The 17,303-nt window shown below is 31.6% G+C and overlaps 1 protein-coding gene across 2 annotated transcripts in view; it reads left to right on the top strand.

Moving 5' to 3' along the window:
* The window catches only part of LOC145258274 (ribosome assembly protein METTL17, mitochondrial-like), a 60,855-nt gene extending 45,221 nt beyond the window's left edge, over nucleotides 1–15,634 (top strand). The window contains exons 9-15 of one of the 2 annotated variants that reach the window (XM_080116271.1): nucleotides 3,323–3,430; nucleotides 4,557–4,625; nucleotides 10,104–10,148; nucleotides 10,705–10,797; nucleotides 11,657–11,720; nucleotides 12,232–12,352; nucleotides 15,070–15,634. In XM_080116271.1, coding sequence (XP_079972397.1) covers nucleotides 3,323–3,430; nucleotides 4,557–4,625; nucleotides 10,104–10,148; nucleotides 10,705–10,797; nucleotides 11,657–11,720; nucleotides 12,232–12,352; nucleotides 15,070–15,310 — 741 coding nt within the window. In that variant the 3' untranslated portion in view covers nucleotides 15,311–15,634. The remainder of the gene's footprint in view (nucleotides 1–3,322; nucleotides 3,431–4,556; nucleotides 4,626–10,103; nucleotides 10,149–10,704; nucleotides 10,798–11,656; nucleotides 11,721–12,231; nucleotides 12,353–15,069) is intronic. The other variant, XM_080116272.1, reaches the window with a different exon arrangement.
* Nucleotides 15,635–17,303: the final 1,669 nt, after the last annotated feature.

Below are 17,303 nucleotides of genomic sequence, written 5' to 3'. Positions count from 1 at the left end.
ATCTATAAATATTGTCACGTGCTGCTTCGAAATTGAATGTATTGTAATAACGTCAGATTAATTAAACAGTTTTCAAACTCATCTGAAGATATTAATGAGAGGTAGCACTAAGTTAAAGAAGAAAGATTGGTAATTGTGCATAAAGGGAGAGCCTAACTTTCAAACACACCGGCAGTTGGCATCCGCGTCAGTCAATTTGAAAATTCTATCCATTTTGTGCTTCAATTTGAAAATTCTATCCATTTTGTGCTTCCATACCTCAGTATGGAAGCACAAAATGGATGGAATTTTCAAATTTTAAAACTGTTAAACTATTTTCTGTTGCACATTCACCTTTTTGAAACTGCTAAAACTGTAAAAAATATGACACATTCATAGTTTTTTTTTTCATGTTTCTGTAAATAAATATATTTTAAAAATATCTAAATAGTTTGATAAAATATATAACATATTAACTTAAATAAACATGGTTATTTACCTTGATTCCAGTAAAGCAACCGGCCCTGACAGTATTCCAATTACACTCAAAAGTACTTCAACCAGAACTAGCGCCCATCCTTACAAAACTGTTTAAATGTTGTCTTAAGGAGAATTGCTTCCCATCACCCTGGAAAATCTCATCAGTATGCCCTGTATTTAAGAATTCAGGTGATCGCTCATCCCCCTCTAAGTACAGGCCAATAAGTCTCCTGTGTGTCATGAGTAAGTTGCTGGAATCTGTGTTAAATAGAGAAATAATCAACCATCTTAGCAAAAATAACCTTCTTAGTGACACGCAATATGGTTTCCATTCTGCTAGATCTACAGCAGATGTGCTTACAGTTATATCTCATAGGATTAGCGAATCTCTCGACGGAGGCTACCTTTCTAGGGCAATTGCTCTTGACATATCAAAGGCCTTTGATAGAGTATGGCATAAAGGTTTACTTCACAAGATCTCCAGCTATGGTATAGCTGGAAATGTCTTCTCAATTATTAAATCATTTCTCTCTGATAAGTTCATAAGAGTAGTGGTCGATGGGCAGAAATCAGAAGCTCTCAGTATTAATGCTGGAGTCCCTCAAGGGTCCATCCTGGGCCCAACTCTTTTCCTGATCTACATTAATGATCTTCCAAATCACATCCTTACATCATTTGTAGACATGCTGATGACACTACTATCTATGGTAGCACATCAAAGACTGTAAACGACCAAGTTCTCTCTGATTCTCTCTTGTCTGATCTTGAGCAAGTGGTACAATGGGGAAAGTGGTGGCTTGTTACTTTTAATGCATCTAAAACCAAGCTTTTATCTTTACATCATCAACGCTCTGATCCCCATCTGGCATCAATTGAAATGAATGGTTCTCGTCTTGGGGAAGCCTCATGTTTTGACAAGCTTCTTGGCTTGACCTTACTGGAACACATACATTAAATCCGTTGCCAAAGCTGCTGGAAAAATGGTAGGATCCTTCTATCGATCCAGTAGATATCTCACTGCTGATGAAATTGTCTATCTATATAAGAGCCAGGTACGTCCAAGGATGGAATACTGTTGCCACATTTGGGCAGGAGCTGCTAGAAAGGACTTATCCTGCCTTGATAGCATTCAAAATAGACTTTGTAGCCTCGTAGGGTATGTCCTTTTCTCTTCCCTGCAACCTCTTTCTCACAGAAGAGATGTTGCGAGTTTGTCTCTGCTTTATCGTTATTTTCATGGAAAGTGCTCGGATGAGCTCCATTCTATGGTCCCCCTCTCGCCAAACTTTCACAAGAAACACCCGTCTAGCAGAAAACAATCAATAATTTCCCCCACTCTTTATCTGTGCCTAAACCTAAACGTAGATTCCATGAGCAAAGCTTCTTTCTTAGAACTGCACGCCTGTGGGGAATTGTCTTCCGTTTTCCTGCTTTCCAGCTGACTACAACATGGTTGTTTTCAAGTCTAATGTAAACAAGTTTTTGATGAGCCGTTCCATATAAGTTAACAAATTTACCGAATACTATTATTTTACCAAATAATGATTACTATATTGTCCAATTTCTACTGTACATTTTTTTTTTAACCCTTATCCTCGAGTGGTCTCTTGGCCTTGATAAGTGGTGATGCCTATGTAAAAAAAAAATATATATATGCGATTTAAAAATAAAAATGTAATTGATAAAAAGGTTTATGTATTTTTATATATTTTTATTATAAAGAAGTGAAGAAAATAAACACAAAATATATTTGAAAATTGTATCCATTTTGTGCTTCCATACCTCAATTGAGAGACTCGAGTGCAAGCTTCCGGTGTGTTTGAAAGTTAGGCTCTCCCTTTATACATAACTACTGAGGGATGCATAGTTTAATAAGTATATAGTTATGATTGAACTGTTATTTTACTGTATGTAATCTTATTTTTTTTAGCAACTGGATTAAGACAACACAGTCAGGCACAGATTATGAAGAATCCAGAGGAAACTTCCATGTTATGTTGTTCTTAAATGAAGTGTCATGTTGATCCATTATAAATAATTTTGCATTTTCCCATTATGTCTAAAAAAAAAAAAAAAAAAAAAAGGTGCTTGTGCAATATAATGGAATTTCAAACAAATGCATTTCAGGTAAAAACACTTATGTACTTATGTGTCATGTCGAAATTAGTATAAATTCCAAAGATTATGTATATAAAATGATCTAGTAGAAAAATAATTACAAGTAAAAACAGAATTTATTAATAATATTGCGTTTATGTGAAATAATTGTGCCACCAATTTTTCCTTTCCTCGAAATACACCATTGAAAAAACGGGAAATGCCTGACAGCTAATGTCTGATTTTTTGTGAAAAATAGATCTAGGACATATTCTACTCGATGATTTTTTATAAATTTTGGAATTTATACAAATTTTGACATGATACATACTTATGTAATAATATTTTTACCTGAAATGCATTTCTTTGAATAAGCACCAAAAAAATATTTAGAGTCCGTACGACATTAGATACATTGTCATACAACTTTAAACAGACCAGACTAAATCAAATGCTAAATTACAAATTGTTTATTTTTTTTAAAACCTACCAAGAAGAGAAAAATTAATTTTTCAGATTCTTTTAGTTTTTCATTAAGTGAAAATTTGAAAAGAAGAATACTTAAAATATTTATTGTTTTGTATAGAGTGAATAAAATATTTGTTTTTTAATATAGACAAGAATCAAATAGAAAACAAAATTTTAATGAAAGAAAAAACTTAAAATACATTGAATTAAAATAAAAGCATGGAAAAATAAAAATTAGGTTAAAAAAATATTTTTTTTGTTTGCTCTTTAAATTATTATAATTTTTTTAATTTTGTAGAAACTTTATAATTTGGTGATTTGTTCATATTCCTTATTTGAACTGAAATCAAAAGCTGACAGATTGGCAACAATACATAAACTTTGGAATCTCACAGAAGATTATATGGTAAATATTTTGATGAGATCATTATTTTGAATCATACAGGTGAGATTTGAGTTTAGGAAATTGGAAAAAGTTGGATGAAGTTAATTTTGGTGAGTAAATGAGATAAGATTGCAATTTAAAGTCTTGTTTGTTTAAGCTACTGCAACTTGATTTAATGGCCTCATCGATTTGTTTTAATTTTGAAACATGTTTATCAATAGCTGTTTTACCTTTTCCAACTAGTGTATCATGATTAGTGGGCACTTATACAGAATAAGAACTGTACTATCATTTGAATTTTCCAGAAGGTGCCAAACAAAAGTTTCATGATTTTTTTTGTAAAACTACTTTAGTTTTTTTTTTTGATAATTATTGGCAAATACTAAGATCAAACAACTTTCCTCTATTAACATTTTAGAAGGAATCCAATAAAAGTATATTGTGGGGTCTATGTCGAAGCCAGGCAATTGTAAACAGTAAAAACAGTGTTCGTTTGTATTTTATTTTATTTATAACCTCAAAATTGAAGAAATATAATAAATATTAATTTAAAAAATTGTAATGTAGGGTTCAGGACTGGGAGCATGAGTCTGAACCAAATGTGTCTCCTGCTACTAGTATTATATAAAACTAGCAGGGCTATTCAGCTTTCCCTAGAGCAAAAATAACCTTTTTTCTGCTAAAACCTCTATCTCTATCTTTCTCTCTCAAATCTCCTCTTTCTCCTCCATCCAGCCCATTCTTGTGTGTGCACACACACACACACACACACAACTGTTCTTTATATAATAGGTTTTTTGGAATGATGAGTCAGCATTTTTTCTGTGGATTAGTAAATTGAATAGAACACTGAAAAACGTACCCACCACCATCACAAATGAATTTTCTTTTTTAATTTTAGATATTTTTTATTCAAAGCAACACTGATTAAGAATCTAGCAACTTTGTGGCCATTCGTTTTGTAGTTTTAGAGTTTTAGCTGAGCATACAAACACACATGCACACAGACATAATAGAAGATGAACTACCAGGAATTTGGAATTATTCACTTGAATAAATTTTCAGTTTCTAATTTGGACTTAAAAGTCAAGAATTAATAATTTGATACAAAATCTGTCCCAAAATGAAAGTATATTTTGTTTTTCAGATCATCATAGAAAATGGAACAAATGCTGGATTCAATTTGGTATTAGAAGCAAGAGATTCTATATTAAAGGTTAGTCCTATCAAAAGAAGTGAATTTTATAGATTTAAATTGGTCCGTTTTTATGGTGAGAGGCGTGTCACATGCAGAATTTGGAGGCATTTTCACTTTTATGTCATAAAAATGTTTGCGTTTGTATTTTTTGTAACTTCAGGAGTTTTTAATTGATTTCTTTTTTATCTTTTTGGTTTTTGTGGTGGGAAGACGATATCAAGTAAAAGAATAACAAATATAAAAATAATTTTATTCAACAACTTGATAAGATGTGACGTTTGTGAAGAATGAAAATTCAAAGAAAGAGTTGTTTTAACACGCAAGAAAAAACTGGATACATGTGTTCATTTTGGCTGTCGGCTGTTATGTGTGTGTAAATGAGATAGGCGTGTAGATTTGTGTATGTGTGTATTAATATGCTTTATTTTGTGTATGTGTTTTATGTGTATGTACGTTTCACTGTATGGTACAAGTTCATATTCAAGATGAAAAAAGAAAAATACCAATATTAAAGAAAAACCTGTGACAGAAAGAAAATATTGTACACTAAAAGTTGATCAAGTAAGATTATTTTTCATTTTTTTGCATGACAAGGGTGATTTTTTTTTTTTACATGGTAGTCACCATTATCAAGGCTCGGACGCCACTCGGGATAAGGGTTATTGTATGTACAGTAATCAATGGGATAATACTGTAATAATCGTTAGTTATGGAGATTTGATAAAGTGTCTTACTTAAGGAGGTGGTTTATCAGGAATTTGTTTATGTTGGACTTGAAGACATCCAAGTTGTAGTCAGGTGGGAAACAGGTAAACGGAAGAGAGTTCCACAGGCATGCACTTCTAAGAAAGAAGCTTTGTTCATGGAATCTACGTTTTGATTTAGGTACAGATAAAGGGTGGGGAAAATTATTGACAGTGGTTTCAGCTAGACGGGTGTTTTTCGTGAAAGATTGGCGAGGGGGGACGAGAGATTGGAGCTCAGACAAGCACTTGTCATGGAAATAACAATAAAACAAAGACGTGCTCGCAACGTCTCTTCTGTGGGAGAGAGGTTGCAGGGAAGAGAAAAGGGAATCCCCCACTAAGCTACGAAGTCTATTTTGTACTCTGTCAAGGCAGGATAAGCTGTTTTTAGCAGCATGTGGCAGCAATACTCCATCCTTGGACGTACTTGGCTTTTATATAGGTAGAGAACTGCATCAGCAGTGAGATATCTATTGGAGCGGTAAAGAGATCCCACCATTTTTTCAGTGACCTGAAATGTACGTGTTCCATTTCAGATCAGGAGTAAAGGTCAATCCTAGAAGCTTGTCAAAACATGGAGCCTTCCCAAGACAAGAGCCATCCATTTCAATTGGTGCCAGATGGGGATTAGAGCTTTGATGATGTAAAGATAGGAGCTTGGTTTTAGATGCATTAAAAGTAACCAGCCACCTCTTCCCCCATTTTACCATGCGCTCAAGATCAGAGGAGATAGAATCAGAAAGAACTTTGTAATTTACGGCCTTTGATGTGTTACCATAGATGGTCGTGTCATCAGCATAGATGTCAACGAATAATTTAAGTATATGTTTTAGGAGATCATTGATGTAGATCAGGAAGAGAGTTGGGCCCAGGATGGACCCCTGAGGGACTCCAGCATTAATACTGTGGGCCTCTGATTTCTGCCCATCAACCACTATTCTTATGAGCCTATTGGAGAGAAATGATTTAATAATTGAGAAAACATTTCCAGTTATACCGTAGCTGAAAATCTTGTGAAGTAGGCCTTTATGCCATACCTTATTGAAGGCCTTTAATATGTCAAGAGCAATTGCCCTAGAAAGGAAGCCTTTGTTGAGAGATTCACTAATCCTATGAGATATAACCGTTAGCACATCTGTGTGGATCTAGCAGAACGGAAACCATATTGCATGTCATTAAGAAGGTTATTTCTGCTGAGGTGGTTGACTACTTCTTTATTTAATATGGATTCCAGCAACTTACTCATGACACATAGGAGACTTATTGGTTTTTACAGAGAGGAAGATGACCTATCACCTGAATTCTTAAATACAGGACATACTGATGAGGTTTTCCAGTGTGTTGGAAAGCACTTCTCCTTAAGACAACGCTTAAACAGTTTTGTAAGTATGGGGACAAGTTCTGGTTGAAGCTTTTTCAACACTATAATTGGAATACCGTCAGGGCCAGTTGCTTTACTGGAATCAAGGTTCTTAATTAGCTTGGTGACATTTTTTTTTTTTTTTTTTTTTTTACATAGGCATCACCACATTATCAAGGCCAAGAGGCCACTCAAGGATAAGGGTTAAAGAGTGTACAGTAGAAATTGGACAATATAGTAATCATTAGTAATGAAAATTTGGTAAATTTGATAACTTACATGGAACGGCTCATCAAGAACTTATTTACGTTAGACTTGAAGACAACCATATTGTAGTCAGCCGGAAAGCAGGAAAACGGAAGACAATTCCACAGGCATGCAGTTCTAAGAAAGAAGCTTTGTTCATGGAATCTACGTTTAGGTTTAGGCACAGATAAAGAGTGGGGGAAATTATTGATAGTGTTTACAGCTAGACGAGTGTTTCTTGTGAAAGTTTGGCGAGGGGGGACCATAGATTGAAGCTCAGTCGAACACTTTCCATGAAAATAACGATACATCAGAGACAAACTCGCAACATTTCTTCTGTGAGATAGAGGTTGCAAGGAAGAGAAAAGGACATCTCCTACGAGGCTACGAAGTCTATTTTGATCACGTACAGATATTTGTATGTTGCATAGCGTGTTGTCTGTTATAGGAGGAAATACGGGAAGTTGATGGTCTTGGTCGCATAGGGTAGAATTAGCTACAAAGTTCTTGGCAAATAGTCTGGCCTTGTCTGATGCTGATGAGATGACCTCAGGTCCATTGATGATAGTTGGGATAGAACGTACGCTTCTGTTCAGAATCCTGTTTGCTATTTGCCAAAACTGGTGGGAACCAAGCTGCTGCTCAGCTACTTTGGATGTAACGGACTGAGCATATAGCTCTCTTGCATTTTTTATTACTTTTTTAGAGTGGTTGCTGGCAGTCCTGAAAGCAGCTTTAGTCTCAATACATCTATTATGTTGATAGCTATGGTAAAAGTGATTTCTGTGCGCGATGGCAGCAGCACATTCTGGGGAGAACCATGGCTGGCTGTTAGGTTTTTGTTGGAATTTTTTGGATGGTATGAATCGGTTTATACCTACAATTAACCATTCGGTCAGGTCTGATACTATAGAGGACACATCCTTTCTAAACATGGAATGCAAAGGTAGGTCAGATATAAATGTACGGAAGTTATCCCAGTCAGCCATAAAGTATCGATATACAGTACGGTGAAGAGGTACGTCTGAAGACTTATTACATTTCATTTTTATCTTAACTGCTACAACAGAGTGGTCGGAAAAAACCAGAGGAAATAAAACAGAACATGAACATAGCTCAGGGGAAATTGTGAGAAAAAGGTTTAGAAGGTTTGCATACTGACCGGTAGTATCGGGCACACGGGTGGGTTAGTGAACAATCTGGGTGAGGTCATAGGCAATGGCGAAGTCATGACAGAACCTCCCCTCATCATCTGTCTTGTTTGAGTGGGTCAGCCATTCCACATTGTGGACATTGAAGTCACCACAGATGTGAATGTTAGCCGAAGGATGAGCAGACAGAATGTGGTCAATTTTCTCAGATTATACTCTTAAAGATAGTAACTCCGCTGTTGTGGGGGCGATAGAGGGCAAATATAAATGCGATGGTGTAAGCAAGTGCAACCCGGATGCACATATAAGATAAATTAGCGTCTTCTCTGGAGATATCCCTACCACACGGAAAGCCATCTTTAATGTAGGCACATATTCCATGCCCATGGCGATCTTGGGGGTCAGATTTAGATGTTAAGTTAGAGTATCCTCTAATTATGAACTGATCTAGGGAAGTGGTCGGCCCTATGCCAGTTTTGCACAATATGTCCGGTTTCGTCTCCTGCAATTGGGTTTCAACCTCTGGAAGGTTGGAACGTAGACTCCTGATGTTGGAGAAGGAGACATGGTAGCAGGGGTCTATGTTGGAGGATGGGGTTCTAGGTTTATTCGTGTATTTTTTCTGGAGATATTTCATGTTGAGGTTTTGGGATTTGCGGAACAGATCGACAGACTAGGTTAGAACAGGATAGGGAGGGAAAGTAAGAGAGTAAAAGACAGGAAATTTTTTTTTTTTTTTTTTAGCACATAATAAGGTAAAGCCGTAACAATTACCCACTAGTAATTTCAAATAATTCAACTTTGTGAGATTTTAGAAAACCATTGGAACAATCTTGGAAAAACTCAAATTCTTATTTAAAAAAACTTGATCAATTTACGATTTTTAATGTACAGTATTTTCTTCCCATTATGAGTACATACATCAGACAGATTTTTCTTTCTTTTTGTTTTTTTAGGAGGAGTAGTTATTGAATTTGTGAGTATCTTTATATGCGTGTGCCTTTCAGACCTCAAACGTGCCCGTTTAGATTGTGACATACATAAAAACAGGAAAGAGGAGAAAACTGTGTTTGAATTTTTATAGTACGATGTGCATTAAATATTTTTGCTTCTCTGATTGGCTGAAAGAAACTGCTAAGTGGAGATTTTGTCACTGCTGTTGCTTTTAACATTTTCTTCATTCAAATTCATTAATTTAATTCAATATTCATCTTTATGAAATTTTATTCATAAAAGCAAATACACTAATATTGTTTTTCTTTATTTTTTTGTATTTTGAATGTTTACAAATTATTCATAAATAATAAATAATAAAACATTTTACAATACAAAATTACAAAAAACGTTGTTTATGACATAAAGTTAACATCCAAATTAAATTCATTAAATTAATGAACAGTGTGAAAAATATATTTTAGATACAGTAAAATGCTTACCAAAATAAATCAAATTGAATTTTATTCATGTTTTTTAGGGTTTTTCTTGTGTTTTCATAATTTATTTTCTTTTAGACAGCTAGTAAAAGAAAAAAAAATGATTGAAAATGCATGATGTTACATAATGTTACATAATGTTACATAATGTTACATAATGTTACATAATGTCTTAATTCAATTTTTTCTTCTTATAAATGTTCCCCCAAAAGTTTTATTTTAATGTTTTGTTATTTAATTTTTACCTGAGACTTTTTCGTTGATTCTTTTCAAGACTGGAAAATATAAAAAAATATCATTTGTCAAGTTTTCAGTTTAATAAATCGTGTTTTTCTTTTAAAATAAGAATTTTTTTTTAAAAGTGTGTTTTGTTTACCATTAAAAAATAAAAAAAACAAGTGTAATATTTTTATACAAAAGGAAAGAAAATTTATTTATAAAAAGTATTCTGCAATAGTTAAGATTATAACTGTGAAATTCAATCATTTTTCAACTTGACTCGAATTTAGTTGCCATAGAAAACTTTACAATAAAAGTATTTATTATTTCTTTCATTGTAGAAAAATGCTGCTGACTCTTCAACAGAAGCCAATGTATTTTCTCCGGTAAGCATTAACTCTTTTATAAAACTGTTTCAGCTCTTGTCCAAAATTAAATTAATGATGTACATACTCATGAAGAAATGAAAATATCATGTTAAAAAAATCACATATATTGATCAAGTTTTATCTTTATAAAGAAAATCATTTTTAAACAATTAATGTGAATTTGTAGGCATTGTAATGTTTGCAAGTTTGAATTATTGTTGAGTTATCTCTTGTTGTTTTGAGATTTTTTCAAAATGGCAGGCAAGAGAATCACTCCTCTTAAATTTGATCAATTTACATGATTTTTGTAATATTATATTTTTTGTTTTCTTGATAGTATATCATAGAGATATTTCTTTAATTTTGTTTTTTTTAATATTTTAGACAAAAACCAATTTTTGTCTTTTGAAATTTTATTTTGTCAAATGAAACAATTTTAAGAATTTCAAGAAAGACATTTTTTATCAAAAAAAGCGTTAATTTTAAAATATATTTTAAAACTAAAATGCACCTAATCAACAAAAATGTTGATAATTACATTTAACCTTCTTTAATTTGTTCTTAATTTTTTTAGTGTTCCCACAAACTGTGTTGTCCAATGCAAACAGAAGTAAAAAAAATCCCCTGCAATTTTGAAGTCAGATATAAACCATTTCAGTTTGTTTCCGTGAGTAAAAACATTGCAACATTTTTGTGTTTTTTTACTAATTTTCTGATAGACAAGAATTGATATTTTTTTTTTTTTTTACATTCTCACCCCAAACCAGGCACAATGCCACTTTGATGTAGAGGGCTACTATATAAGTTGCAGGGATACTTTGTAGGGAGTTGAGCAGTAAGATGTCTGTTCATATTACACTTGAACTTCGGCATATCATTACAGTTGGGGAAGCAGAAACCCAGAAGGGAATTCCAAAGTCCAGCAGTTCTGGGGAAAAAACTATTAGAGTAGAAGGCTTTCTAACATTTAGGGATCTCTACTGTGAAGAGGTGGGACTTTGCTGCTTGTCAGATTTGTCAGGGGAAAATACATCAAGGGGGTGTGAGGGCTTGTAGTTCGTTGGAACATCTACCATTAAAATACTTGTAAAACTGTCAGAGGGATGCAACACTTTGTCGATGGGATGGTGATAGGTGATAGTATCAATATTATCTTACCAGTAGAATTAGATTTGATAATTTTATTCGACATTAAATAACTCATAAGATGGTTGACAGTCATAGATAGATATTTCTTGCTGTTAGGTGACTACCAAGTTTCACATTTCTAAATCTTTTCTTTTAAGCATTTCAAGCTATTACAGATCCCCTCACTTCTCATCCAAAGGCATTCTCAGTAAAAAAAAATGTGAAAGAAAAAGAAAATACACAATCCTATTTCATCATGAAAAAAAAAAAAACTTTTTTATTTTTCCACAACATTTTTATACAACCAGTTACATTAATTCAAGATGGTGACAATCATTATTTAAATTGTTTATTTGTTTTGATGATTTTTTAATTTTAATAAATATTTTTCTTTTTAGAAAGGAAAAAATTTCACAGAGCGCTATTCATTTGTCATATTACAAAAGAAATCCTCAAAACTAAGTAAGTAACAATTTCCATTTAACGATTGTTTAGAAATAAACTACAAAATCTCAAACGATTCTTCTATGAATGACATATTATTATCATCATATTCAGTTTCACATCTGTTTTCCATGCTGTCATGCATGGCTTTTAGAAACTGACTTCCAATATTATCGATATTTTGCCAAGTTTTTATTTATTCCTCTTTCTATCAAGTATATCCTTATTACTTTCTCCCATGTTTTCCTTGGGACCTTCCTCTGTGAACTGACCCTGGTACCTTAACTGTTCTACATCGGCAAATCCAAGAACTCACATCCATTCTTTCAGCATGGCTACACTATCAAAGTCTATGCTTCTGCATACATCTCCTTATATTATTTATATTTAATCTTCCTCTGGGGTCGTCAGATCTAAACATATCTTTTAGACTCACATTACACAAATCTATTGTGTCATTAGCTTGTTATGTTTGGAATCTTTGTTGCGTGTCTTATCTATACAAAGAAAATGCATTTTTTATTTTCAGCCAATCATTGGCCAAGAGTGTTGCAAGAACCTAAAAAACAATCTAAACATATTCATATGAAACTGTGTTGTTCAAATGGACAAATCCAACACGCTTTCATCACATCCAAAAAACATGGCAAGTAAGTCATTTTGTATTTGATGTTGTACACAGGAAAATTATTCATAAAAGTCATTTTGGCAGTTTTGCTTCTGAAAGAAGTAACAGAAGAAAATTAAGTGTAATTAAAATTTTTTAAAATTCTACTAGTCCTAAAATAGAAATAGATTTTTATTTCCTAATTTCAGTTGAATTTTGATTAAGAAAGAGGAAGAGTTTTCTTTTTCAACATTTTTTTATTCTTATTGGTAACTCACTGTGAATAAATTTCAGTAAAGCAGTTTAGCTGGTTTGAATTCTTTTGTGCTGAGCAGATGACTATTTTTTTTTTTTATTGAAGTTTTAAATATGGTCATCACTCTTATTTTTTCCTCTTTGGGCAGATCTCAATCCTTACACCAACCCTTCAAATCAAAGCACAGAACATATAGACAAGAATGCAATATAATAATGATGAGAATGCACTATCATTCAAACAATACCGTGTTTGAATATATGGTTAAATGGTAGTTTTACTCATTTAGAACTGCTTTAAAGCTTCACCACTCACTCATTTTTCAACCAAATGTCAAACAATTTTTACAGTTCATAGGTCACATTCTCAGCTATATTGTGAAAAATTTTTTTTTCAATTTTCCTTCATTAAAACAAAAGTTATAATAAAAATGCTAGTGTTCAAAAGTCTTCAGAATAAGTAAAGAACGTGAGAGATAGTTTCTTCTCATTTACATAGCAACTTATTTATCATCAACACGTTTGTAAATCATAGCGGGAATGTTGCTCGCATGCCATCTTATTTGGGTTATATAGAGAGAGTTAATAAAAATGGTGCTAGGGCTGATAATCTTTTGCTTACGACGTTGCCCGTTAATCGTTTCTCTCTGTTTTTGCTGTGCTAAGGCTGATAATCTTTTGCTTACAATGTCGTCCATTAGTTGTTTCTCTCTTTTTTTTTGTTCCTTCTTTCTGTTTATTTACTTAATTATGTTTTTTATTTGCTTTTTTTTTTTATTTAGTCAATTTAAGAAGTTGATAATAATTTTTTTATGGCTTGTTGACAATGCGTATGATATTGAACACAAAAAATAAAATATTATTTCAAAACAAAGCCTGGAAAAATCATGGATTACATAGAAAAATGCGAGCATGAAAAGTAACATGGTTAAGATTAAGCTTAGAAAAGTAAAAGGACTAATTATGTAAACTGGAAAAAAAAAGACAAGATGTTCTAGTCAAAAATATAATAGATTTATAACTTAAAATATTGTAGCATTAAGAATTTTAAAAAAATTCAATTTTGCATCATATAATAAATTCTTAATTAATATTGCAATATATATATTCAGTTTAACATTATATATAAATTCTTAATGCTGCAATATTTTAAGTTATAAATTTATTATATATTTTACTAGAATATCTTTTTCTTTTCCTGCTTTAACAACTAATCCTTTTACTTTTCTAAGTTTAATCTTAACCATATTACTTTTCATACTCATATTTTGCTATGTAATTTATGATTTTTCTATGTAATTCATGAGTTTTCTATGTAATTTATAAATGTACAAATCAAACTTTGTTAAATTTTTTGTTCTCATTCAGAATTCCATTCACATTAAAGACAAAAATAAAGAAAAAACTGTATGATGTATGTACTTATGAGGAAACAAAAATATATTTTAAAAATCACATAAATTGATTAAGTAGGTTTTTTTAAATAAAATTTTATGAGGAAGCAAGGATGAAGCATCTTGATTTGCCATTTTGAATAAACAAAGGGAGATAATTCAAATTTTCAACTTTTTTTTTGTTTGTTTCCATTAATCGCTGAAAATCATTAAAAAAAAAAAATCATTTTCTATATTTTTTAAACTACTTAAGCAATTTATATGACTTTTGGAATACTCCATTCTGTGATGAGTACATAAATAGATTTTTCAGTATTTTTGCTTTTTAATATGATTCTGAACAACCACCAAATATTTCACTCATTAAAATAGCAATTAGTTTTAAAAAAATATATTGTGCTATAACAAAAAAAATCATTCAATTAATAGACATTTTTTTAAATTTCCAAATCGAAAAAAGCAAAAACAAAAAAAACCCGGACCAAATGCTCATCTATTCTTAACCAAAAAGTTTCAAGTAAATCAAATTTTTCTTATCACACCTATCGTAGCTTATCACACCTATCACAGCTTATCACACCTATTGTAGCTTATCACTTCAAAAAATAAGATTCTACTTTTTGGTGTGTTTACATGAGATAGCTTGAAAATATATTTGCAAAAATAAAATTAAAAAAGTCCTTCAGATTTTAGAGTGAGAGATGAGCACCTACTTCCTGGCTAGCGATAAACAGAGATGTTTAGATATTTAAAATCTAACCCTAAAAAAATAGGAAGAAGCGATGTGACTGAAAGTGAACATTGTTTTTCTGAAACCAGATAAAATTCATAAGTTTGTTTGAAAAATCTTTGAAAGAAAAAAAAAAAAAAAGAAATTTGTATCTCTATTTACTGTTAGATGGCCAGGATGTGGGTGCTCATTTTATGTTATAGTTTTATAATTCTTTGTTTTTTTGGAGGTGGATATTTTTTTTAGGTTTACATGGCTCTCAAAACATAGTTTTTTTGTTTTTTTTTTGGTTGTGATATTTGTATTTTTTATATGAAATTATGAATTAATGAAACGGTTTTCTTTTCATTCTTGTGTTCATAAATCAAATTTTATTTGCAGAGAAATGTATCGTTGTCTCAGCAAAAGCCGGTGGGGTGATTTGTTACCAGTGATGCAAGCACCACATGATAATATGCAGGCGCCAATTAAAACTGATTTTTTCCATGAAGATTTTTCAAGCACAGTCAACGATATGCCATCATCATCATCATCATCATCATCACAGACAAATGAAATGAATGAAAATTCTGAAACAAAATCCCAATTAAAGTTACACACAGACACAATGCGAAATTCTTAAATTATTATTTTTGAATCTTATGTCAAAATATCGGCTATTGAATAAGATACAACTTGGAAGAATTCTTCCCTGAATATTTTTCACGCAACAGTTTTCACGGGGAACAGAAAGCAGACATTCTTTGATGCCAATTTAATCGTAACTAAGCAAAAAACTCTCCAACCTAAGACAATTTCTTTTAGTATCATATTTTGCTTGCTGCACCCTTCCCCAATGTGTGTCAACATATTAAACATGCAAATAATTTTTATTGTAAAGTTAAATGCTGTGAAATTTAGATTTTTTGTATTTTACATTTAAATAAAACAACCCAAAAAAAATTTATCAGAGATTTTGCTTTCATGATTCACAAACAAAAAAATTAAAACAAAATTCATTTTTGATTTATTGTAAATTTAGAATTTTTTACAATTTTTTTAGAAAGCTTTTAAAAGAGAAATTCTATATTTTCACCATTTGATTTAACAATTATAATTGTTTAAAAGTTGTAATAGTTGTGGGTTTGAGGTGTCAAAAGTTGGTGAAAATAATCATAAAAAAAGATTTAGTTCAATGATAGAAATTCATTGAACCAAATTTTACAGATTATCATTATGAATTTCTCATTTGAATGAACTGAATATTTTGTATCATCTTGCAAATTTATTCAATAGACATAACTTTCAACCTTTGAATGAACAATTTCTCAAGTCATAGACATTTTATTCATTTTAAGTCATTTCATAAAATCTAAACATTTCTTGACTTCATTTTGAAAATAATTTTACTTTCAAAGTACAGAGTTTTTCAGTTTCTAGAATTTTTGCAGTTTTCTTAATATTTTATCAAACTAAAATTGTTTTGTACTACTGCATGTTTATTGTCACTTGTTCTCAGTTTGCAGAGTGGACGCTTGGGTCATCAACTTTGATCCCTTGTCAACGCTTCTGTTAACCTATGATATTTCAAGTCTTGCTTGACATTATCCCTCCACCTCTTCTTAGGACAGACTCCAACAACAAGAAAATTAATGTTTCTTCTTGGCCACTTGTGCATCCTAATAATATAAGGAGAACCCTATATTGTTAGATACATTTTAATGCATCCTAATAATATAGGGAGAACCCTGTATTATTAGATACATTTTAATGCATCCTAATAATATAAGGAGAACCCTATATTGTTAGATACATTTTAATGCATCCTAATAATATAGGGAGAACCCTATATTGTTAGATACATTTTAATGCATCCTAATAATATAGGGAGAACCCTATATTATTAGATACATTTTAATGCATCCTAATAATATAGGGAGAACCCTGTATTGTTAGATAGATTTTAATGCATCCTAATAATATAAGGAGAACCCTATATTGTTAGATACATTTTAATGCATCCTAATAATATAGGGAGAACCCTATATTGTTAGATACATTTTAATGCATCCTAATAATATAGGGAGAACCCTATATTGTTAGATACATTTTAATGCATCCTAATAATATAGGGAGAACCCTATATTGTTAGATACATTTTAATGCATCCTAATAATATAGGGAGAACCCTATATTGTTAGATACATTTTAATGCATCCTAATAATATAGGGAGAACCCTATATTGTTAGATAGATTTTAATGCATCCTAATAATATAAGGAGAACCCTATATTGTTAGATACATTTGAATGCATCCTAATAATATAGGAAGAACCCTATATTATTAGATACATTTTAATGCATCCTAATAATATAAGATACATTTTAATGCATCCTAATAATATAGGGAGAACCCTATATTGTTAGATAGATTTTAATGCATCCTAATAATATAAGGAGAACCCTATATTGTTAGATACATTTTAATGCATCCTAATAATATAGGGAGAACCCTATATTGTTAGATACATTTGAATGCATCCTAATAATATAGGGAGAACCCTATATTATTAGATACAGTTTAATGCATCCTAATAATAGAGGGAGAACCCTGTATTATTAGATACATTTTAATG

This window comes from Euprymna scolopes, chromosome 33 (assembly GCF_053919585.1).
Source record: "Euprymna scolopes isolate OS-2025 chromosome 33, ASM5391958v1, whole genome shotgun sequence".
Classification (NCBI taxonomy): Eukaryota; Metazoa; Mollusca; class Cephalopoda; order Sepiida; family Sepiolidae; genus Euprymna; species Euprymna scolopes.
This window is presented reverse-complemented; position numbering and strand designations above follow the sequence as displayed.